At 46.6% G+C, this 23,287-nt stretch overlaps 2 protein-coding genes across 3 annotated transcripts; both read right to left on the bottom strand.

Annotated features, from left to right (window-relative positions):
- Positions 1 to 745: 745 nt before the first annotated feature.
- On the bottom strand, positions 746 to 4,917 carry LOC119939450 (cationic trypsin-3-like). Its single transcript, XM_038759480.1, has 5 exons — positions 4,878 to 4,917; positions 4,041 to 4,203; positions 2,003 to 2,256; positions 1,625 to 1,761; positions 746 to 895 (listed from the first exon to the last, which is right to left on the bottom strand). Exons 1-5 carry the CDS (start codon positions 4,915 to 4,917, stop codon positions 746 to 748), a joined length of 744 nt encoding a protein of 247 aa, XP_038615408.1.
- A 4,560-nt stretch (positions 4,918 to 9,477) lies between these two features.
- Positions 9,478 to 22,159, bottom strand: LOC119939442 (cationic trypsin-3-like). 2 transcript variants are annotated; one of them, XM_038759466.1, is made up of 5 exons: positions 22,117 to 22,159; positions 12,974 to 13,136; positions 10,537 to 10,790; positions 10,143 to 10,279; positions 9,478 to 9,627 (listed from the first exon to the last, which is right to left on the bottom strand). In XM_038759466.1, exons 1-5 carry the CDS (start codon positions 22,157 to 22,159, stop codon positions 9,478 to 9,480), a joined length of 747 nt encoding a protein of 248 aa, XP_038615394.1. The 2 variants fall into 2 exon arrangements, with proteins under 2 accessions (XP_038615394.1, XP_038615396.1); XM_038759468.1 differs by lacking the exon at positions 22,117 to 22,159 and adding an exon at positions 13,803 to 13,842.
- Positions 22,160 to 23,287: the final 1,128 nt, after the last annotated feature.

Below are 23,287 nucleotides of genomic sequence, written 5' to 3'. Positions count from 1 at the left end.
GAGGAGGAGGGGGATCCCAAGAAGGGTAGAAACCAGGTTGACTAGCACAGATGGATATATACTTTATTTTTAAATAAAAAGAATATTCACTGCCACATCTCCCCAGCCAGTCTTATCCACTGATGGGGGATGTGTTTTTTTTTTTAACTAAGGCAGCAGAAAAACCAGCTCTTTCACTCTCTTCCTTATCCTCCTGTAACTCCAAGAACAAAAATAGTCCCAGCAGGGGCACAACAGTAGCTCTCCATGGCCGGCTGGGAAACCTCCAGCTGCAGCCCAGACTGGAGTCTCCTCTGAAGAGGTGTTGGGGGGATCAGCTCCAGGCTCACCCTGGCATGCTTCAGTTTTGGAGGAAACTTCACATGCTTCCATGATAATACTGAATTCCTTCCCTTCCATTTTCACTGAAAATCCCACCTACCTTTTCCCCGGCTCCTCCTCTGGCTCAGGTGATCTAGTAATTCAAAGTGTGAGACAGTTTTTCCCAAAGATGTTGAAGAATGCCATCTTATAGATCATCTGGAAGGGTTTTGCCCGAATAACAGAAAATGCGCCGCCTTGCCACGGAGCCATCTGATATCCCGGATCCGTGGTCAGGACCGGGGGGGAAATGCAGTGAAATCATTTCTATTCGTACATAGAAGTTGGAAAGCCAAGGTTTATTTGGAATAGAGAGAGAAGGTATGGTAGCAAGGAGAGACCAGAGTGTCCTGCCCATGGGAGGATCAGAGGAGAAGGAAACCACTTAGGAAGTTCTAATGATGTTTCTGATCCAGCTGACGTAGTTGCAGACCTTGGTGTAGACACCGGGCCTGCCTTTCTGGGCGCAACCGTAGCCCCAGGAGACGATACCCTGGAGCTCTCCGTTGCAGACAGCGGGGCCACCGGAGTCACCCTGGGGAGAGATGGAAGAGGTCAGAGCTGCCCACCCCAGCACAGCCAGCCGAGGCCCCACGCTCTAGCCTGAGATGAAGAGCCAGTATTGGTCATTGCCCCAACAGAGGACCTGGGACTTAAATGAAGGCCAAACCTGAACAGCCTACCATCCATCCACAGACTTTCTCTCTCTGACCATGCCCTAAGGGCCCTGTACATCAGGAGGGAGAGTGCTGTTAGAACTTACAAACACAAACCCTCAACTTCCCCCCATCCATGGCTCAAGAGTTGAGAGCTTCATCTTTCTCAACCACTTAGTAGCAGAGCTCTGTACGTAGTAAGTGCTCAATAAATACCATTGATGAAGGATTTAGATCTCTGAACCCAAGGGAAGATGATAGGAACAGACTATATTTGGACCCATTTTCCTTTGATTATAACCATTATTAATAATAACGATAATGGCGTTTGTTAAATGCTTACTACGTGCCAAGCACTGTTCTAAGCTCTGGGGTAGATACTAGGTAATCAGGTTGCCCCACATGGGGCTCAGTCTTAATCCCCATTTTATAGATGAGGTAACTGAGGCACAGAAAATTCAAGTGACTTGCCCAAAGTCACACAGCTGATCAGTGGCGGAGCCAGGATTAGAACCCACGACCTCTGACTCCCAAGCCCGGGCTCTTTCCACTAAGCCACGCAATAGAGAGGGAGATGAGCATTGGGGAAATGTAAGGGGTAGAATTACCTGGCAGGAGTCCTTGTCACCCTCCAGGAATCCAAGGCACATCATGTTTTTGGTGATGTCTCCGGCGTAAGCGTTGCGGCAATCAATCTCAGAAAGCACGGGGGCATCCAAGCACTGTAGCAGTGAGGCGTAGTTGGCTGCATGTAATGTGGGGAAAAGCAATCTCGTCAATTAATCCTCCTACTTATCTCACCCCCTGATCCCCTCTGTCTACAACTGAGCCCAAACCTCACCGTACAATCCTCAGAGCTGCTACCAGATCCATCCAGCCCCCAGTGAGAGAGCAGACGCATCTTATCACCCCTCTCACACACGGCCCCCGAGAAGTAGTTGTCATGAGAGACGCGGATCAGTTCTAGGTCTTTTAGGGTCACTCACTGCCAGAGCTGAGCGTGCTGCCCCAGCCGGAGATCAGGCAGGTGGTTCCAGCAGTCACGCAGGAGGAGGGCAGGGAGACGGAAGCCACCCGGTTGTTGAGGGTGGCAGGGGTTGACAGCTTGATCATCATGATGTCGTTGTCCAGAATCCAGCTATCGTAGTTGGGATGGCGGATGACCTTGGAAGAGTCGATGAACTGCTCGGTGCCTTCAATTTCATCGATGTTGTGCTCACCCAATCTCACCTGGATGTTGCTGGGAAAGAGAAGAGGGCAGTGAGAACAGTTGCAACCTCCAAATTCAGGAGTACCTGACTGTAACCTCGTTGAAGGCAGGGAAAGTGTCTGTTAAGTTGTACTCTCCCAAGCACTTAAAACAGTGCTCTGCATGCAATGAATTATCTCCGCTACCCATCCCCATCCCCAGTGGAGCAGACCACTCTTTCCCTGTGACTATTTTCATTCATTCAATTGTATTTATTGAGCACTTACTGTGTGCAGACCACCGTACTAACTGCTTGGGAAGTACGAGTTGGCAACATATAGAGACGGTCCCTACCCAACAGTAGGCTCACAGTCTACAAGTCTATTTTGGTCAATGGCATCAGTTCGTCTCCAGGCACCTTACCCTACAGAAGGCTGGTGGTTCTACAATAATAATGATAATCATAATGGCATTTAGTAAGCGCTTACTATGTGCAAAGCACTGGTCTAAATGCTGGGAAGGTTACAAGGTGACCAGGTTGTCCCACGGGGGGCTCACAGTCTTCATCCCCATTTTACAGATGAGGGAACTGAGTTTCAGAGAAGTTAAGTGACTTGCCCAAGGTCACACAGCTGACAACTGGTGGAGCCAGGATTTGAACCCATGACCTCTGACTCCAAAGCCTGTGCTTTTTCCACTGAGCCGTGCTGCTTCTCTACAAGCCACTCATCCTCCAGTGGCCAGCAAGGGCAGCGAACACCCAGCAGCTTTAAGGCAGTGGGGATGCTGCAGAACTGGGGAACCACCCATCCCACTACAAACAGTACTTTGACCATGATTCTGCTTCATACAATCGCTAAGGAAACCTATGTCACCCTCTCTTGGCAGCTGCCAAGAGCCAAAGGAAGTGCTGTCTGGTCCTGCAGGTTGGCTAATAGGGATAATTGCAGTATTTGTTAAGTGCTTACCACATGCCAAGCACTATACTAAGGGCTGGAGTAGATAGAAGGTATTCAGGTCAGACAGTTACTGCCCCGATGAGGGCACACATTCTGACTGTGAGGCAGAACAGATATTGAATCTCCACTTTCCAGAAGAAGAAACAGGGGCACAGATTAGTTAAGTGGCAGTCAGAACTAGAACTCAGATACTCTAGCTCCCAGCCCTTTCCATTCAACAACACTGCTTCACTGTTACAGAACATTTCCATCTTGCAAACATCCCCCTCTCCCAACCCCACACCTTGCAATATCTCCATAGCAGATCTTGATGCAGAAAGGGCCACCCTCCCATTTTAGCACTTGGAATGATGAAGGTGTCATCCAATGTCAAGCGATTGTTAGCCATTTGATCAGTTGACTTACTTTCTTGGCATCTTTTTAAGGTCCTCTCCCCCCAAAATGTATAATGGTTGTTTCACAACCCATTTTATTTCTGGACTCACAGATGAGGAACTGAAAATTGGTATTGTAGCTAGCCTCATCACACTATGATAACACTTTTCTTTTTATTTGGCCAATAGCATTGTCCCTTTCCTGAGATCTTAGTTCCGTAGCCAACACCCACAGTGTTCTCCTACTATGTTTCTCCTCATTCCTGTACATCCATTTTCCACACCACAACCACCCTCCTCCACCCAATCACACATTCCTCATGACTGAGACCAAGTCATCCACAGGTCCACAAAGGTTAGGATATGTCTGGGGATAGGAAATCCTAGATGAAACAGGTCCACCTTCTGCCCCGCTGGGGCACTGTGGGAGATTCTTCTGCTTCAGCTTGGGGTGATAGCCTGACACCCAGCATCATTACGGGGTGACATCTCATTCACTTACGATTTGTAGCAGTGAGCAGCCGACACGACCCACTTACTGTCGATGAGGGAGCCGCCGCAGAAGTGGTAGCCACTGTTGAGGGATACCTGGTAGGGGAGAGAGTTCTTGGGACAGGTGTAACCCCCAACGATCTTGTCATCGTCGTCATCCAAGGGGAGGGCCACTGAGGGAGAGAAAGAGGAGTCGCAGATGTTAGAGGACAGAGATGCAGCCCGGAGAGCCCCGATGGAATTTGCAGCTTTCTGGGTCATCGCCCAATCCAGATTTAGATCCAAAGTGGACGTGACCCAAAATCTTCCTCTGGGGACTGATTTGGGTGCCTGAACTATATGCTGCTCCCCTCATTTTTCAAGGGCCCTCATCTGGCTCCATTTTGACCCCTGGTTGACTAGCCCTAAGAATTACAGCTGGGAGGCAGATGTTTTGAAGGAACAGTCCTTCCTTTTCATGGCTTACGTCTGCCTTCTCTACAGCATGCTTCTAATATCCCTCTCTGATTCCCTTCCTCCAGTTGTGGCCCCCTCCTTCCCCTTAGACACCTTTCCCTGCCCCTCCAAATCAACTCAGTGCTGTACTCCTACTCACCCTTCCTACCCCATTTCATCCCAGCTGCCCTTCATCCTGGTAAATCGGCCTTTCAGCCCTCAGGTCTTGCCCAAGCTGGGGAGAAAAGACACTTGCCTGTTGTTGCTCTTCTAGTAGACCAGCCCTCCTACTCTCAATCAATCCATCAATTAATCCATCAGGGGTATTTACTAAATGCTTACTATGTGCAGAACACTGCACTAAGTGCACAGGACGATGTAATAGAAGCAGAAGGAAACTCGGGGAACTCACCAGCGGAACCCACAAGGGCTAAGAAGAGAATGGATTTCATGGTTGCTTTCTGGATCCAGGCAAGGTGATGCAGACCAGAGGAATGAACCAGGTGTTCTTTATTCCCTCAGAACATGCCTTATCTCCTTCTCAAGGCTGCTGGAGAGCAGATCCGGTCGCTTAATGGAAAATTCAGGATCCCAAATTGGATTTTTTTATCATGCCCAAGAAGGGGAGAATGTCACGCTGGGTTAATCATCCACTTGAACTCGAGGGGAAAATTCAGGAATATGAGAAAAACACTCTCCCATTAAGAACCCTTGTTTTCCAGGGATTCCTTACTACTGATTTTCATGTGCACTCTCCTCACCACTTTGTAAAATGACTTTTCCACAGAGAAAGGACTTAAGATAAACGATGATGATGATTAGGAGTGGAAGAAAGTGAGGGTGAAGAGGAGTAAGAGAATGTCTCACTTCTTTTATCACTCAGACAATGGTATGTATGCAGTGCCTATTGGGCTGAGATGAATACATTAAGCATGTGAGAGTGTCCTATGGAAGTACAATTCACAACTCAAATGTAAATTGATAAGGAAATGCACTTGTATCTGTACCCCTTAACCTTTTTGATACCTCATTCCCTGCCTCACAGAATTTACGTATCAATCTTTACATTCTGCCATTTTCCATAGCTGTAATCAATCTCTATATCTGTCTCCCCAGTATATACAGTACAGTACAACAGAGTTGGTAGACACATTCCCTGCCCACCACAAGCTTACAGTCTAAAGGGGCAAGGCATCATTAATTTTAAAAAATTACAATATATAATGTAATAATAACAGTGGCATTTATTAAGCACTTACTATGTGCAAAGCACTGCTCTAAGCGCTGGGGAGGTTGCAAGGTGATCAGGTTGTCCCATGGGGAGGCTCACAGTCTTAATCCCCATTTTCCAGATGAGGGAACTGAGGCACAGAGAAGTGAAGTGACTTGCCCAAAGTCATACAGCTGACAAGTGGCGGAGCTGGGATTTGAACCCATGACCTCTGACTTCCAAGCCCGTGCTCTTTCCACTGAGCCACGCTGCTTCTCTGCTATAACTTGGGAACACAAACCCTCATCTCCCTCCCTACCCATGTCTCTAGGTGAGAGCCCCATCTTTCCCAAACACTTAGTCCAGAGTTCTGTACATAGCATTCAATAAATACCGTTCATGATGGTAGGTATGGAATATAACTGGACCCATTTTCCTTTGTCACCAATATTTGAGGAAGAAATAGAAAGGGAGGGACAGAGTCAGAGAGTGTCGACACCGAGGAAAAGTGGAGAGGTAGAATTACCTGGCAAGAGTCCTTGCCGCCCTCCAGGAATTCCAGGCAGACCATGTTTTCAGTGATTTCTCCGGGGTAGGCATTGTGGTAAGCGGTATCAGAAAGCACAGGGGCATGCAGTAGAAAGAGCCCATGCTTGGGATTCAGAGGTCATGGGTTCAAACCCTGGCTCCGCCGCTTGTCAGCTGTGTAACTTTGGGCAAGTCCCTTCACTTCTCTGTGCCTCAGTTACCTCATCTGTAAAACGGGGATTAAGACTGTGAGGCCCACATGGGACAACCTGATCACCTTATATTCTCCCCAGTGCTTAGAACAGTGCTTGGCATCTAGTAAGCACTTAACAAATTCCAAAATTACTATTATTATTATCCAAGAACTGTAGCAGCGAGGGGTAGTTGGCTGCATATAACAAGGGAGAATCACAATAATGATCACCTCCATCTACATCCAAGCCCAAACCTCACCCTAAAATCCACACGGAACTGTTACTTCAAACTTTATCAATTACACCTGACTATATGATGCTGCTGGGTATTTATCTGCAGAGGCCTACCCATTCCTAGCTTGGGCAGTGGCTAGCGAGTGGAAGGCAATTTGCTACAAGTCAGAACTCGCCTGTGCTGGGCAGCAGCAGCATGGGAGAGAGTGGAGGGTGGAGGCTCAAATTTACTGCGATGAAGAAGGCAGCGGTAAACCACTTCCATATTTTTATCAAGAAAACTCTATGTATCCCCTACCAGAACGATTGCAGATGCAGGTGAGGCATTCTGGGAGAGATGTATCCATGGGTCAGAGACGATTCGACGGCATAAGACAAGACGAGACCACCTGATCCAGTGGCTTTGGGCATCAGCATCACTTGGATAAAGATGGGGACTCCAAAACCAGAGGAACATTTGTCATTAATGGATTGTTCATATAATTAGGATGAAGTTTATTGTGAAATTTAGTACCAATTGGAAAACCACTTTTGAGGGTAGTGGTGATGGTATCGATCATCATTTTGCTTGCAAATGTATTTGATAACCTGCTATGAATGTTTGACCATTTTCTACGTTTGACCCGCTTGTCTGCCAAAATCTTGTATCTTGCTGTGAATCCCCCTTCAAGCTGACCCTGGATGAGCGTGTGAGTAAATGTTGCTGCCCCATGGTGTCAAGGGGTGGGATGTGTTTTGTTGTCTGTCTCCCCCTTCTAGACTGTGAGCCCGTTGTTGGGCAGGGGCCATCTCTATATGTTGCCAACTTGTACCTCCCAAGTGCTTAGTACAGTACTCTGCACACTTTAAGGGCTCGATAAATATGACTGAATGGATGAATGAATGTGCTGAGCAAGAGTGAATCCATCTTGTAACGCAGAAGCCATTTCATAAGAGACTGTTCTTTGACACAGTGAGCAGCAATATCAACAGAAGAATTTGAGGAGAAGTTGAATTGTCTTACAGAAGAGTTTGAGGAGGAACTGGGTTGCCTTACTGCTGGGCAGGAGAAAGACTCGTGGATGCTTCTTGCAAAGATAGTCTGTTGGGTGGGCATGGGGGGTGGTATAGCCATCCCCCACTGGCTTTACCTGATAACGAGCTTGAGACTGTAGGCAAATGGAGCGGTGAATCAGGACCCCCACTGTGGCCCCCTGAAACAACTCCTATGAGTGGATAAAAAGAGGGGAAAGAGCTGGCCCCTGGCAGGTGGCAAAACCATCTAAGAAACACACAGAGATGTCTATGACAGCCACCGGGAATCACTGTGATAACAGTGTTGAAAGCTCAGGTCCAAGCGTCAAAGTGGGATACAGATGCACACACACACCCTCACTATTATGAACATCTAATTGGATAAATGTCATTTTTTTTAATTGCATTTAAGTGCCAGGCCCCATACTAAGGACTGGGGTAGATACAAGCTAATCGGGTTGGACACATGGGGCTCAAAGTCTTAATCCCCATTTTACCGACGAAGTAACTGAGGTACGGAGAAGTTTTGACTTGCACAGGGTCATACCACAGAGAAGTGGCAGAGCCAGGATTAGACTCCCAAGCCCGTGTTCTCTCCACGGGGTCATGGTGCTTCTCACTTCTACTTGACGCTTAGCAAGATCAGCTTATTTTGATTCTGAGCAAAGCAAAACACAGATACTAGCAACTATAAGGTGACCCTCACAAGTTTCTGTTTAATATAGTCCGGAGTATCCTAGAGAAGTCAGGGGAGAAATTACCGAAAGGTCTGATGGGGTGCACAGCGTAGGCGTGGACTGCCTAAACTGCATCTGAGTGGATTACAGCTGCCCTGAGTGCGTCATACGACTTTCCTTCGCTCGGTTGAAGGACTTAATTTCCGTCGCAGTTCTGAGCCACCTCTTGTCATTGGTTCCTGCCAACAGGATTTCCAACTTTATAAAGACTTTATAAAGTTTCTGAAGAACCACAATCAGCATCCTTCTCCATTCCCGGCTCCACTGCCCCTACTGTGGGAGGAGTTTGGAGCCAAGTCTACAACTTCTCCACCTCCTCCAGGAGCAGAACCTCAGAAGGTGACCAGGGAGGGTGGAGAGAGGATTCCTAGGAGGGGTAGAAGCCAGGTTGACTAGTACAGGGGGATATGTATGTATATTTAGATCATGTATTTTAAATATTTATATTATATTCATATATTATTTATTTTTAAATGAAAGGAATGTCCGCTGCCACCTCCCCCTGTCCTGGCATATCCACCGATGGGGGAATGTGTTTTTTTTATCTGGGGAAGCAGTTAAATCAGCTTTCCTGCTCTCTTTCCTCCCCTCCCACAGCCCCAAGAACAGAAGTAGTCCCGGCGGGGCAGGAGCAGCAGATCTCCATGACCAGCTGGGAGACCTCTGGCTACAGCAGCCCAGATTGATGTCCACTCTTCAGAGGGGTTCAACTCAAGGCTCACCCAAACATGCTTCAATTTGGGAGGAAATCGAGTTCCTTTCCCTCCAGTTTCACAGAAAGTCCTGTCTCCTTTTTCCCCAGCTCCTCCTCCTGCTCATCAGACCACGTGTTCTAGTTCTAGTAATTCAAACCGAGGCAGCTTTTCCTGAAGACATTTAAGAATCCCATCTAATATACCATCTGGAAAGATTTCGCCAGAATAACGCTTCATAGAAAAAAATGAGCCGTCCGGTGGTCTAGATTCGTGTTCGGGATGGTGGGAGGAATTGTAGTGAAGTAATTTCTATCCACACAGAGAAGTTGGAAAGCAAAGGTTTATTTGGAAGAGAACAAGGTGTCCTGCTCATGGAGGGATCAGAGAGGAAGGAAACCACTTAGTTACTGCTAATGGTGTTTCTGATCCAGCTAACGTAGTTGCAGACCTTGGTGTAGACTCCAGGCCTGCCTTTCTGGGCACAACCATAGCCCCAGGAGACGATACCCTGGAGCTGGCCGTTGCAGACGACGGGGCCACCGGAGTCACCCTGGGGAGAGATGGGAGAGGTCAGAGCTGCCCTCCTCACCACAGCCAGCCGAGACCTGCACTCCAGCCTGAGTTGAAGAATCAATATTGGTCATTGTCCCAACGGGGAACCCCGGACATGGGTGAGGGTCAAACCTGAACAACCTACTGTCCGACCGTCAATTTTCTCTACCTAACCATGTCCTCTACCTAAAATGTCCTGTACATCAGGAGGGAGAGTGCTGTTATAACTTAGCAACATAAACCCTCAACTTCCTCCCTATCCATGACTCAGAGTTGGGGACCTCATCTTTCCCAACCACTATGTACTATGTACAGAGCTCTGTACATAGTAAGTGTTCAATAAATACCACTGATGAAGGATGGTGATCTCTGAACCCAAGAAAAGAAGGAAGGTACAGAATATATTTGGACCCATTTTCCTAAGACTGTATCCAATATTGGGGCAAGAAATAAAGAGGGAAGGAGAGAATCAGAGAGTGCGGGCACTGGGGAAAAGGGGACGGGCAGAGTTACCTGGCAGGAGTCCTTGCCACCCTCCAGAAATCCCAGGCAGACCATGTTTCCAGTGATTTCTCCGGGGTAAGCGTTGCGGCAAGCCGTATCAGTGAGCACGGGGGCATCCAAGCACTGAAGCAGCGATGGGTAATTGCCTGTATGTAGCAAGAGAGAAACACAATCTTGTCAGTTTCTCCTCCTGCTCGTCTCACCCCTCTGAGCACCTCTGTCTACATCTGAGTCCAAGCCACACTGTAAAATCCAAAGCGCTACAAACGGACTCATCCAGTCCCCAACAAGAACACAGATGCATCCCATCACCTCTCTCCCCCTCCTTCCCGCACAGGGCCCCTGAAAAGGAAATGTCACAAGAGACACAGATGAGTTCTCGAGGCCTTGTAGGGTCACTCACTGCCAGAGCTGAGCGTGTTGCCCCAGCCGGAGATCAGGCAGGTGGTCCCAGCGGTCACGCAGGAGGAGGGCAGGGAGACGGAAGCCACCCGGTTGTTGAGGGTGGCAGGGGTCGACAGCTTGATCAGCATGATGTCGTTGTCCAGAATCCAGCTATCATAGTTGGGATGGCGGATGACCTTGGAAGAGTCGATGAACTGCTCGGTCCCCTCAATTACATCGATGTTGTGCTCGCCCAGTCTCACCTGGATGCGGCTGCGAAAGGGCAGAGGGATGAGAGGACAGTTGACCCCACCCCGTGCTCAGGAGTACCTGACTTTAAGCTCACTGAGGGTAGGGACCATGTCTACCCACTCTGTTATGTTGTACTCTCCCAAGCCCTTAGTGCAGTGCTCAGTACACAGTAAGGGCTCAATAAATATGATGGATTGATTGATTGAGTATCTCCACTATCCAGCCCTGTCCCCAGGATGGCAGACTGCACCTTTCACTGTGACCATATTGGCCAGTGGCATCAGTATGTCTCCAGGCACATTGCCCAGTAGACTCCCTGGTGATTCTACAGGCCACTCACCCCCGAAGATGGCCCCGTGGCCAGCAAAGGTATTGGACACCCAGCAGATTTAAGTCAGTTGGGATGCTGCAGAGCTGGGGAGCCACCCATCCCACTACCAACAACTCCTCTACCATGATTCTGCATCAAAGAAATGGTGAAGTAAACCATGTCGCTCCTTCTAAGCTGTGGGGAGGAGCGTAGGGGCAAGGGAAGTCCTGTCTGGCCCTACAGGTTGGCCAATAATAGTGATAATTGCAGTATTTGTTACATTCATTCATTCAATTGTATTTATTGAGCACTTACTGTATGCAGAGCACTGTACTCAGTGCTTGGGAAGTACAAGTTGGCACCATATAGAGACGGCCCCTACCCAACAACGGGCTCACAGTGTACCAATTACTGTACTAAGAGCTGGAGGATACATAAGAATACGTGAGAAGCAGCGTGGCTCAGTGGACAGAGCCCGGTCTTTGGAGTCAGAGGTCATGGGTTCAAACCCTGGCTTTGCCAATTGTCAGCTGTGTGACTTTGGGCAAGTCACTTCACTTCTCTGGGACTCAGTTACCTCATCTGTAAAATGGGGATGAAGACTGTGAGCCCCCCGTGGGACAACCTGATCACCTTGCAGCCTCCCCAGCACTTAGAACAGTGCTTTGCACATAGTAAGCACTTAATAAATGCTATTATTATTATTATTATTATTATTATTATTATTATTACAAGGTACTCGGGTCAGACAGTAACTGCCCCAACCAGAGTTCACATTCTGAGTATGAGGCAGAACAGGTATTGATTCTCCCTTTTACAGCTGAAGAAATTGGGGCACAGACAAAGTTAAGTGACTTGCCTCGGGTCACGCAGCAGTGGCAGAGGCAGGACTAGAACCCAGACCCTCTGACTCATGGGCCCATGCTCTTTCCACAAGGTCCCACTGTTTCCCTAAGACAGAACATGTCCAGACTTGCTAGCTTCCCACTCGCTCAACCCCTCATCCTGCAAACTTGGCATAACGGATCTTGATGCAGAAAGGGCACCCTCACATTTTAACACTTGGGATGATGAAAATGTTGAGCAAGGTTAAGGGATTATTAGCCATATGATCAGTTGACTTGAATTTCTTGGCATGTTTTTAAAGGTCCTTTCCCAATAATAATAATAATTATGGTATTTGTTGAGCACATACTGTGTGCTACGCATTGCTCTAAGCTCTGAGGTAGAGCGCTTAGGACAGTGCTTTGTACATAGTAAGCATTTAATAAATTCCATCATTATTATTATTATTATTACAAGGTAATCGGGTCATCCCACATTAATTAATCCCCACATTACAGATGAGGTAACAGGCATAGAGAAGTGAAGTGACTTGCCCAAGGTCACACAGCAGACAAGTGGTGAAGCCAGGATTAGAACCCACATCGCCTGACTGGCAAGCCCACGTTCTTTCCACTAAGCCACACTGCTTCTCAACAAAATGTATAATGGTTGTTACACAGCACATATTATTTATGGGTTCACTGTTGAGGAATTAAAAATTGGCATTGTTGCTAATCCCCTTATACTACAATAATACTTTGCTTTTTATTTGGCTAATAGCATTTTCCCTTTCCTGAGATCTTAGTCACTTGCATCAACACGTACCCTCTTTCTACATCCCGAAGAAGATATTTTCACCCACTGCACTCCTCCACCCAACCACATATTCCCGATGACTGAGTCCAAGACCCATCCAGCTCCAGTTAGGAGAGGTTTGGGGATAGGAAACCCTAGAGCAAACAGGACCACCTTCTACACTGCTAGGGCATTGTGGGAGACTCTTCAGCTGGAGCTTGAGGTGATAGCCTGATACCCAGAATCACTGCGGGGTGACTCCTCATTCACTTACGATTTGTAGCAGTGAGCAGCTGACACAACCCACTGGCTGTTGATGAGGGAGCCGCCGCAGAAGTGGTAGCCACTGTTGAGGGACACCTGGTAGGGGAGGCCGTTCCTAGGACAGGTGTAGCCCCCAACGATCTTGTCATCGTCGTCATCCAATGGGAAGGCCACTGGGGGAGAGAGAGAACGAGGGGAAGCGGGAGTTAGAGGAAAGAGACGCTCACGCAGCCTGGAAACCCCAAATGCAACCTGCAGCATTCAGGGTCACGGCCAAATCCAGATTTAGGCCCAAGGTAGAAGTAACCCAACATCTTCCATGATTGGTTTTGATGCTCTGAACTGCATTTTGCATCCCTCATTCCACTAGGGCCCTCTCTCTGATCCCATTTTGAGCTCCTTGCTGACCAGCCCTAAGGGCTGCTGTTGGGAGACAGATGTTAGGAAGTAGCAGTCATTCCCTCTCTTGGCTTTGTCTGCCATTATCATCTAATATCCCTCTCTGATCCAGTTCCTTCCGTTGTGGCCCCCTGCTTCCCCTTAGACTCCTCTCCCTGATCCTCCTTCAAGTCAACCCGGTAACCAACTCCTACGCATCCTCCCAAATTCAGTTCATCCCAGCTGCCCCACATCCTGGAAACCCGACCTCTCATCCCTTGGATTGAGCAGTACTGTCTTGCCCAATCTGATGGGAAAAGGCATTTGCCTGTTGTTGCTGTTCCGATAGACCAGCCATCTGTCAGTGCCACTTACTAAGCGCTTACAATGTGCAGAGCACTGCACTAAGTATGTGGGACAGTGTAATATAATAGAGGCAGAAGGAAACTTGGGGAACTCACCAGTGGCGCCCAAGAGGGCCAGGAAGAGAATGGATTTCATGGTTGCTCTCTGGATGCAGGCAGAGTGATGCAGACCAGAGGAAAGAACCGGGCAGTATTTATTTCCTCAGAACTTGCCTTATCTCCCATTCAAGGCCACTGGAGAACAGACCTGGTCACTTAATGTAAAGTTCAGGATCCCAAATTGGATATTTTTATCATGCCCAAGGAGGGGAGAATGCCATGCTGGGTTAATCATCCACTTTAACTTGTTGGGACGATTCAGGGCTATGAGAAAAGTGTTCTCAAATTAAGAACCCCTTGTTTTCCAGGGATTCCTAACTGATTCATTCAGTCATTCAGTTATATTCATTGAGTACTTACTGTGTGCAGAACACTGTACTAAGATCTTGGGACAGCACAATACAACAATAAAGAGACACATTCTCTGCCCACAAGGAGCTTACAGTCTAGGTGGGAGAGACAGACGTTAATATAAATAAATACATTACAGATATTTACATACATGCTTTGAGCTGGGAGGTAGGATGAACAAAGGGAGTATCATGACAATGCAGGAGGGAGTGGGAGAAAAGGAATCGGGGGCTTAGTCAGGAAAGCCATCTTGGAGGAGATGCGCCTTCAGTAAGGCTATGAAGAGGAGGAGAGTAATTATCTCATTTCCAAGTGTACTGATTTCCATTACAGTCTCTTCACCACTTTGTACAAAGCCTTTTCTACAGAGCGAGGGCTAAAGACACATGATGATGAAAGTTGGGAGTGGAAGAAAGTGGAGGTTAAAGAGAATGGCTCACGTTTTTTTTCTTTCAGTCAGTGTTACTAGTGCCTATTAGGCAGAGAGGAATTCGCTAAGCATCTGAGGGGGCCCAAAGGAAGTTCATTCATTCATTCATTCATTCAATCGTATTTATTGAGCGCTTACTGTGTGCAGAGCACTGTACTAAGCGCTTAGGAAGTACAAGTTGGCAACATATAGAGATGGTCCCTACCTAACAGTGGGCTCACAGTCTAGAAGAAAAATTCATTCCTCTAATGCCAACCTTTTGAGCCTCCCACGCACTTGGATCTGTACTCCTTAACCTTTTTGATTCCCCATTCTCAGCCTCTCAACATTTATGTATCAATTTTACACTCTGCCATTTCCCCTAACTGTAATCACTTTCCAAAACTGTCTGCCCTGCTATGCTATAAATTCATTCTTTCATTCATTCAATCTTATTTATTGACTGCTTACTGTGTGCAGAACACTGTACTAAGCACTTGGGAAGTACAAATTGGCAACATATAGAGACAGTCCCTACCCAACAGTGGGCTCACAGTCTGGAAGGGGGATACAGAGAACAAAACAAAACATATTAACAAAATAAAATAAGTAGAATAACTATGTACAAGTAAAATAAATAAATAAACTAATAAATACGTACAAACATATATACATATATACAGGTGCTGTGGGGAAGGGAAGGAGGTAAGGCGGAGGGGATGGAGAAGGGGAGGAGGGGGAGAGGAAGGAGGGGGCTCAGTCTGGGAAGGCCTCCTGGAGGAGGTGAGCTCTCAGAAGGGCCTTGAAGGGAGAAAGAGAGCTAGCTTGGCGGATGTGGGGAGGGAGGGCATTCCAGGCCAGGGCGATGATGTGGGCCGGGGGTTGATGGGAGGACAGGCAAGAACGAGGCACAGTGAGGAGATTAGTGGCAGAGGAGCGGAGGGTGCGGGCTGGGCTGTAGAAGGACAGAAGGGAGGTGAGGTAGGAGGGGGTGAGGTGATAGCGAGCCTGGAAGCCGAGTGTGAGGAGTTTCAGCCTGATGCACAGGTTGATTGGTAGCTACTGGAGGTTTTTGAGGAGGGGAGCAACATGCCCAGAGTGTTTCTGGACAAAGATGATCCGGGCAGCGGCGTGAAATATGGACTGAAGTGGGGAGAGACAGGAGGATGGGAGATAGGAGAGGAGGCTGATACAGTAATCCAGACGGGATAGGATGAGAGCTTGAACGAGCAGGGTAGTGGTTTGGATGGAGAGGAAAGGGCAGATCTTGGCAATGCTGTGAAGCTGAGACCAGCAGGTTTTGGTGACGGCTTGGATGTGAGGGGTGAACGAGAGAGCGGAGTCGAGGATGACACCAAGGGTGTGGGCTTGTGAGACGGGAAGGATGGTAGTGCCGTCAACAGTGATGGGAAAGTCAGGGAGAGGGCAGGGTTTAGGAGGGAAGGCAAGGAGTTCAGTCTTGGACACGTTGAGTTTTAGGTGGCGGGCAGACATCCAGATGGAGATATCCTGTAGGCAGGAGGAAATGCGAGCCTGGAGGGAGGGGGAGAGAGCAGGGGCAAAGGTGTAGATCTGGGTGTCATCAGCGTAGAGATGATAGTTGAAGCCGTGGGAGCGAATGAGGTCACCCAGGGAGTGAGTGTAGATCAAGAATAGAAGGGGACCAAGAACTGAACCTTGAGGAACCCCCACAGTAAGGGGATGGGAGGGGGAGGAGGAGCCTGCAAAAGAGACTGAGAATGAATGACCGGAGATGAGAACCAGGAGAGGATGGAGTCTGTGAAGCCAAGGTTGGATAGCGTGTTGAGGAGAAGGGGGTGGTCCACAGTGTTGAAGGCAGCTGAGAGGTCGAGGAGGATTAGGACAGAGTATGAGCCGTTGTTGGGGGCTAAGATTCTTGCCTATTGTATTTTTGCTTTAAACTCTCCCAAGCATTTAGTGCTCTCAATACAGTAAATGCTCAATGAGTACCAACTATTGATTGATTAAAGACCTGGTTCTTCATTTGAGGATCTTGTAATCTAATGTGGGAGTTAATGATTTAGGACTCGATGCCTTTCTGGCTATCAATTTTATTGGATGTTTAATTAACAGGTCTCCCAATCAATCAATCAATCAATCAATCATATTTATTGAGTGCTTACTGTGTGCAGAGCACTGTACTAAGCGCTTGGGAAGTACAAGTGAGCCCACTGTTGGGTAGGGACTGTCTCTATATGTTGCCAACTTGTACTTCCCAAGCGGTTAGTACAGTGCTCTGCACACAGTAAGCGCTCAACAAACATGATTGATTGATTGATTGATTGATTGTTTGGGCTCACAGTCTAAAAGGGGGAGACAGAGAACAAAACCAAGCATACTAACAAAATAAAATAAATAGAATAGATATGTACAAGTAAAATAAATAGAGTAAAAAATATGAACAAATATATCTGTATATATATATATATATATATACACAGGTGCGGTGGGGAGGTAAGATGGGGAGGATGGATGGGGGGGAGGAAGGAAGGGGCTCAGTCTGGGAAGGCCTCCTGGAGGCCTCCCAATGACTCCCAGTGACTGTTCAGTCACCAGTTTAGTCATTTATAGGTCTTTGGGTGTCTGTCACCTTCTCTCCATCTCTCCCTGAGCCCACTGAATCCCAAATACTTCCTTCAGCATTTCATTTTTTATTAATAATAATAATGACATTTATTTAGCTCTTACAATGTGCAAAGCACTGTTCTAAGCTCTGGGGAGGTTACAAGGTGGTCAGGTTGTCCCACAGGAGGCTCACAGTCTTAATCCCCATTTTACAGATGAGGGAACTGAGGTACAGAGAAGTGAAGTGACTTGCCCAAAGTCATGCAGCTGACAATTGGTGGAGCAGGAATTTGAACCCATGAACTCTGACTCCGAAGCCTGTACTCTTTCTACTGAGCCATGCTGCTTCTCTTTATTGTTTTCCTTACCTTCCCCAGCCCCCTCTTTCCCCCGTAGTCTCCCTGGAGTCTCCTGACTCTAGCTCTGGGGATCCATTTTGCCTTTTGCTGTTGGCAATAGTGGCTGTGTTTACTGTTCTGGGAACAAAATCGGGTGAGACTGGTGATTAAATACTGATTAAATATTGTACAGCACAAAACGTTCCCTCTTTTGATAGTTAAGCCACAATCGATTTCAGTTTATGTACTGAAACCACATGCAATTGTGAGGAAAATTTTCACGATGCTCCTCCCTGGCCATGGAGCCACAGGAAGGTAAATAGAGATGGTTTAAAACTATTCCCTTGAGTCTGGAAGCCAAAGTAGAGCTCTCTTTGTCCCTCACCAAACATCTCAGTAGTGAAGCCAGGACCTCAAATTCCGCCATTCAAGTCATGTTTATCGTCGATCACCATCAATGGCATTTAATGAACACTTTCTATTTGCAGAGCACTGTGAGAAGCAATTGGGAGAGTACAATAACATATAATTTAAAGATAGGTATTCATTTGCTTTGGGGTTGGTGGTGGGCTGAATATCTAATGCCCAGAGGTCATGCAGGAGTGAGAGAGAGCTGGGGAAAAGAGGGTTTAAACGTGGAAGATCAGGGAAGTTCTCTTCCTCTTCTCTTGGCCTTGATAAGACATCAACAGTTGGGAGAGTGGTGGTCTGGCACATGGAGAGGTGGAGGGAGTCCCAGGCTAAGTGGAAATGTAGGAAAGAGATCAGTGGCAAAATAGATGTGATTGCAGTGAGTAAGCTGATTGTAAAGGATCGGACTATGCTGACTGGGCTGCAGTAGGAGATCTGTGAAGTGAGATAGGATGGGGTGAGATTTAAACTCATTTACTTATCATCACCACATTATGAATCTCTGCCTTGTTTTTGGTCCCTTAGGGTAACGTGACAGAGCCTAACCAGATTTCATGGATGCACTGATCCACCACCAGATAACTGAGCAAATCCACCAGTTATCCAAGCTCCTTGTAGGCAGGGAGTTGGTCTACCGACTCTGTTATATCACCCATCGAAAGTTCAGGATCCCAAACTGGTTATTTTTAGCATGACTTAGAAGGGGGTGAATGCCAGTCATGAATTTATCAGAAACCTGAACTTATAACATTCAACACCCTGCTGCTCGCTGCCAGAGATCATACAGGGTAGGAGTCTCTAGAGCTCGTGTGGAGAGGAAAAGTCATGATGATACCCGGAGCTGGGCATCCACATTGTCTGGGAGGAACCACTGGAGGAGGGGGAAAGAGGACTCTGGAGGCTGACCAGGGAAACCTACACTGGGACATGAAGCTTCAGGGTCAAGTCCATGAGAAGAGTCCGGCCTAATGGAAAAAGCACAGGACTCTAAGTCAGGAGGCCAGGGTTTGAGTTTCACCTCCTCGCTAGCCTCCTCAGTGACCTTGAGTAAGTCCCTTAATCTCTCTTGGCCTCAGTCATCTGATCTGTTAAATCGTTTCTGAAGCTGATGAAATAAAATGTGAGCTCCATATGGGAAAAGCGCTGTGTCCCAACTCCCATCCCGGTAACAACCTGGGCATTCTGCACATGGAAGTGCTTCATGGATACTGGCATTGTCATCGCCCTCATGTCCAGGTCCAGATCCTGTCTGAAGAAGTATATCAATCAATTAATCAATCAGTGTGAGCCTGCTGTTTCGTAGGGACCATCTCTATATGTTGCCAACTTGTACTTCTCAAGCGCTTAGTACAGTGCTCTGCACACAGTAAGGACTCAATAAATATGATTGAATGAATGAATGAATGAATAAATGGTATTTTTTGAGCGCTTTCTGTGTTTAGAGCGCTGTCCCAAAACAGGTGGTTGCCCTTACAAAGCTTAAAGTCTAGAGTGGGAGACAGACATTAATATAAATAAATGAATAAATACGTTGTGGTTATATAAGTGCCGTGGCACTGGCTAAGTCATTAATCAAGTGCTTAAAGGGTATAGATACAGGTTCAGAGGTGACAAGGAAAGGTGAGGGGGTAGAAGTAAAGGGGGCAAACCATTGGAAAGTGATTGAAGATGGCATTCAGAAAGGGAGGAAGAGAGGTGTGAAGGGATGGGTTCAGTGAATGGGGGAGGGAGTAGATTTTGAGAGGAGGCAGGAAATCTCTTGAGATGCTGTTGGGTAAGAAGGCAGAGTTGAAGAGGACATAGAAGGAGAGGACTGGAGAAGAGCAGCAGAAACTTTAGGGAGGTGATGTCTGGTGCTTTCGATTTAACAATTTACCCGAGTGCTCAGGTGGAAAGAGATGGATTTAAGGAGGGAGTTAATTATCCGGGAACAATTCCCCAGAGCAGGGATGAGACTTCAAGGGTTTTGCATATGTGAAAGCTGGCTTCTCAGGAGACTACTGTGACAACTAAGATTGACCACAGCTCCTAAAGAGGCACCCTCATCATGGAGGAGAGAACTCAACAGGGAGCTTCTGGATCTAGTTTCATTAGCCAACCTGAGTGACTTTGAACTCCCAAAAGGCCTGGGCTTTTAGTGTCCCTTATCGGGTACCAGGCCTATTTAGAAAAATCAGAAATGGGAATAACGCAGAATCCCTACTGCGGGTGACATTACAGCTTGTCAGAAACAATACTGGTCTTGTGGTATTCTGAGGAGAAGTCACACAGAGCTGATATCTGTGATAAATGTGTTTGCTCACCTGGGAATACAGCCCTTCAAGACCCTGGTTTGACCCAGAAGGCACACAGGGTGGAAGCGAGAATTTCCCTCTGTCCCCAAGTGAACCCACTGAGAAAGGGAAGGGAGACTCAAATACCCCAGGCCTCAGGCCAGTCTGCCAGCAGTCTACCTTATTGCCATTTCTGACACATCTAGAGCTTCCATCGTAACAAATAATTCATTAGTAATTTTCTTTCCCACATCATTAGGGCAGGAGGGCCCAGTGGAAAAAACAGTAAACATGAGTTTGAGCCCCAGCTCTGCTACTGACCTTCATGGGAACTTGGGCAAGTGACTTAAATCCCCCAAGACTCAGTTTCCTCATCTGGAAAATGGGGAGAAAATAGATTGTGAACCTCATGTGGGACAGAGAGTGAGTCTGATCTCATAATTTTTTCTCTACCCTACTGCTCAGCACATCCTAAGTATTCAACACATATTATTATTATTATTATAACTATTATTACTATTAGAAAGATAACATGGCCTAGTGGAAAGAGCTCAGTCCTGGGAATCAGTGGACCTAGGTTCAAATCCCAGCTCTGTCATTTGTCTTCTGTGCAGCCTTGGGCAAGACACTTAACTTCTCTGCACCTCAGTTTTCTCACCTGTAAAATGGGGATTAAATCTTCCTACTTGCACTGTGAGTCCCATGTGGGACAAGAACTGTGTCTAACCTGATTATCATATCTACCCCAGCACTTAGTACAGTGCAAGGCAAATAATAAACACTGAAAAAATGACTTAATTATTATTATTATTATCATTAGTGGAAAAATCATAGGACTAGGGTCAGGAAATTTTGTTTCTAAGTCCAGCTCTGCCCCTGGCCCCCTGGGTGATCTTGGACAAGTCACTTCACCTCTCTGTGTCTCATTTTCGGCATCTTGAACTGGAGAGAAGATACCTGTCTCCCTACATCTTAGATTATGTGTCCAATGAGGGACAGACTTTATACTGTATATTTTGAATCTACTCCAGCACTTAACCTACCGGGGTTTGGTACCTAGAAAGTGCTTAAGAAATACCAGTGATTGCTAACACTAATGATAATCAATGCAATAAAATGAGTAATATAAAAATGATCCACCCAGGTATTTATTGAACACTTTACTGTATGCAGAGCACTGCTCTAAGCACTTTAACTTAAATAGTATCCTCGTTTTTGCATGAATTATCTGAAAGTTAAAAATCAATCTAATGAATGTGTAAGTCACCTCTTTACAAGGAATCTGCCCTGCCCACATTACATAAAGTAGTATAGTCTAGTGGACAGAGCATGGGCCTGGGAATCAGAAGGACTTCCCAAGTGTTTATTACAGTGCTCTGCACGCAGTAAGCCCTCAATAAATACGACTGACTGAATGAAGGAAGGAAGGACTCGGGTTCATTCATTCATTCATTCAATCATATTTATTGAGCACTTACTGTGTGCAGAGCACTGTACTAAGTTCTTGAGGGAGCATAGTGCAACAGTAAAGAGACACATTCCCTGCCCACAATGAATTTCCAGTCTAGAGGGGTTCTAATCCCACTTCACCACTTGTCTGCTGTGTGACCTTGGGCAAGTCACTTAACTTCTCTGGGCCTCAGTTACCTCATCTGAAAAATGGGGATTTAGACTGTTAGCCCTAAGTGGGACAATGTCCAAATTGACTGACTTGCATCTACCACAGTGTTTACTATAGTGCCTGGCCCATAGTGAGTGCTTAAAAGAGCCCTGGCTTTGGAGTCAGAGGTCATGGGTTCGAATCCCGGCTCCACCAATTGTCAGCTGTGTGACTTTGGGCAAGTCACTTCACTTCTCTGGGCCTCAGTTCCCTCATCTGTAAAATGGGGAAGACTGGGAGCCCGCCGTGGGGCAACCTGATCACCTTGTAACCTCCCCAGCACTTAGAACAGCACTTGCACATAGTAAGCGCTTAATAAGTGCCATCATTATTATTATTATTAAACAATACCATTAAAAACAAACTGCTGTTATTTCCTGAGTTGTCCCCTTTAGCCAGCTTCAGACTGATGCAGGGCCAAAAAAGAGAAACCCTCATCGAGTGTGAACAGCTACAGGCTCATTTTCTCTTTTCAAGTCTGGGTGGCTGAGGACACCTGAGAGGTAGTGTGGTCTAATGGATAGAGCCCGGGCCTAGGACTCTGAAGTACCTGGTTCTAATCCCGGCTCTGCTGCATGTCTGCTGTGTGACCTGGGGCAAGTCACTTTACTTTTCTGTGCCTCAGTTACCTCATCTGTACAATGGGGATCAAGACTATGAGCCCCATGAGGGAAGGGTACTGTATACAGACTGAGCCCCCTTTTTTCTCTCCTCCTCCCCATCCCCCTGCCCTACCTCCTTCCCCTCCCCACAGCACTTGTATATATATTTGTACGGATTTATTACTCTATTTTACTTGTACATATTTACTATTCTAGTTATTTTGTTAATGATGTGCATCTAGTTTACTTCTATTTATTCTGATGACTTGACACCTGTCCACATGTTTTGTTTTGTTGTCTGTCTCCCCCTTCTAGACTGTGAGACCACTGTTGGGTAGGGACCATCTCTATATGTTGCCGACTTGCACTTCCCAAGCGTTTAGTACAGTGCTCTGCACACAGTAAATGCTCAATAAGTACGATTGAATGAATGAATGAATGAATATTCAACCCAATTACCTTGTCTCTACTCCAGTGCTTAGTCCAGTGCTTAAAACAGTGCTTTGCACATAGTAAGCACTTAACAAATACCATCATTATATACAATGCCTGGAACATAGCAAATGCTTAACAAATATTATAGTCTTTTTTTATTACTATTATTATTTTGTTTTTAATATTGGCACCTAGTATGTGTTTAATAAAAAACCAATAATTTTTAATTATTATTAACAAAGGGACCTCAGCCAGATTCCCAGATTTTATGTGAGTTGGGAGTGGAGGCATCCTCCTACAGAAATCTGTTTTATAGTGCTTTTTTTCTTTCACATTTAATTAATTTTAGGCCCTAACTTCATGTGTAGATTTATTGGTAGAACATTGTGCTCTAACTGCTCTAGAAGCAGCATGGCT

This window comes from Tachyglossus aculeatus, chromosome 17 (assembly GCF_015852505.1).
Source record: "Tachyglossus aculeatus isolate mTacAcu1 chromosome 17, mTacAcu1.pri, whole genome shotgun sequence".
Lineage (NCBI taxonomy): Eukaryota > Metazoa > Chordata > Mammalia > Monotremata > Tachyglossidae > Tachyglossus > Tachyglossus aculeatus.
The sequence above is the reverse complement of the archived record's forward strand: the minus strand, read 5'-3'. Positions and strand labels throughout refer to the sequence as shown.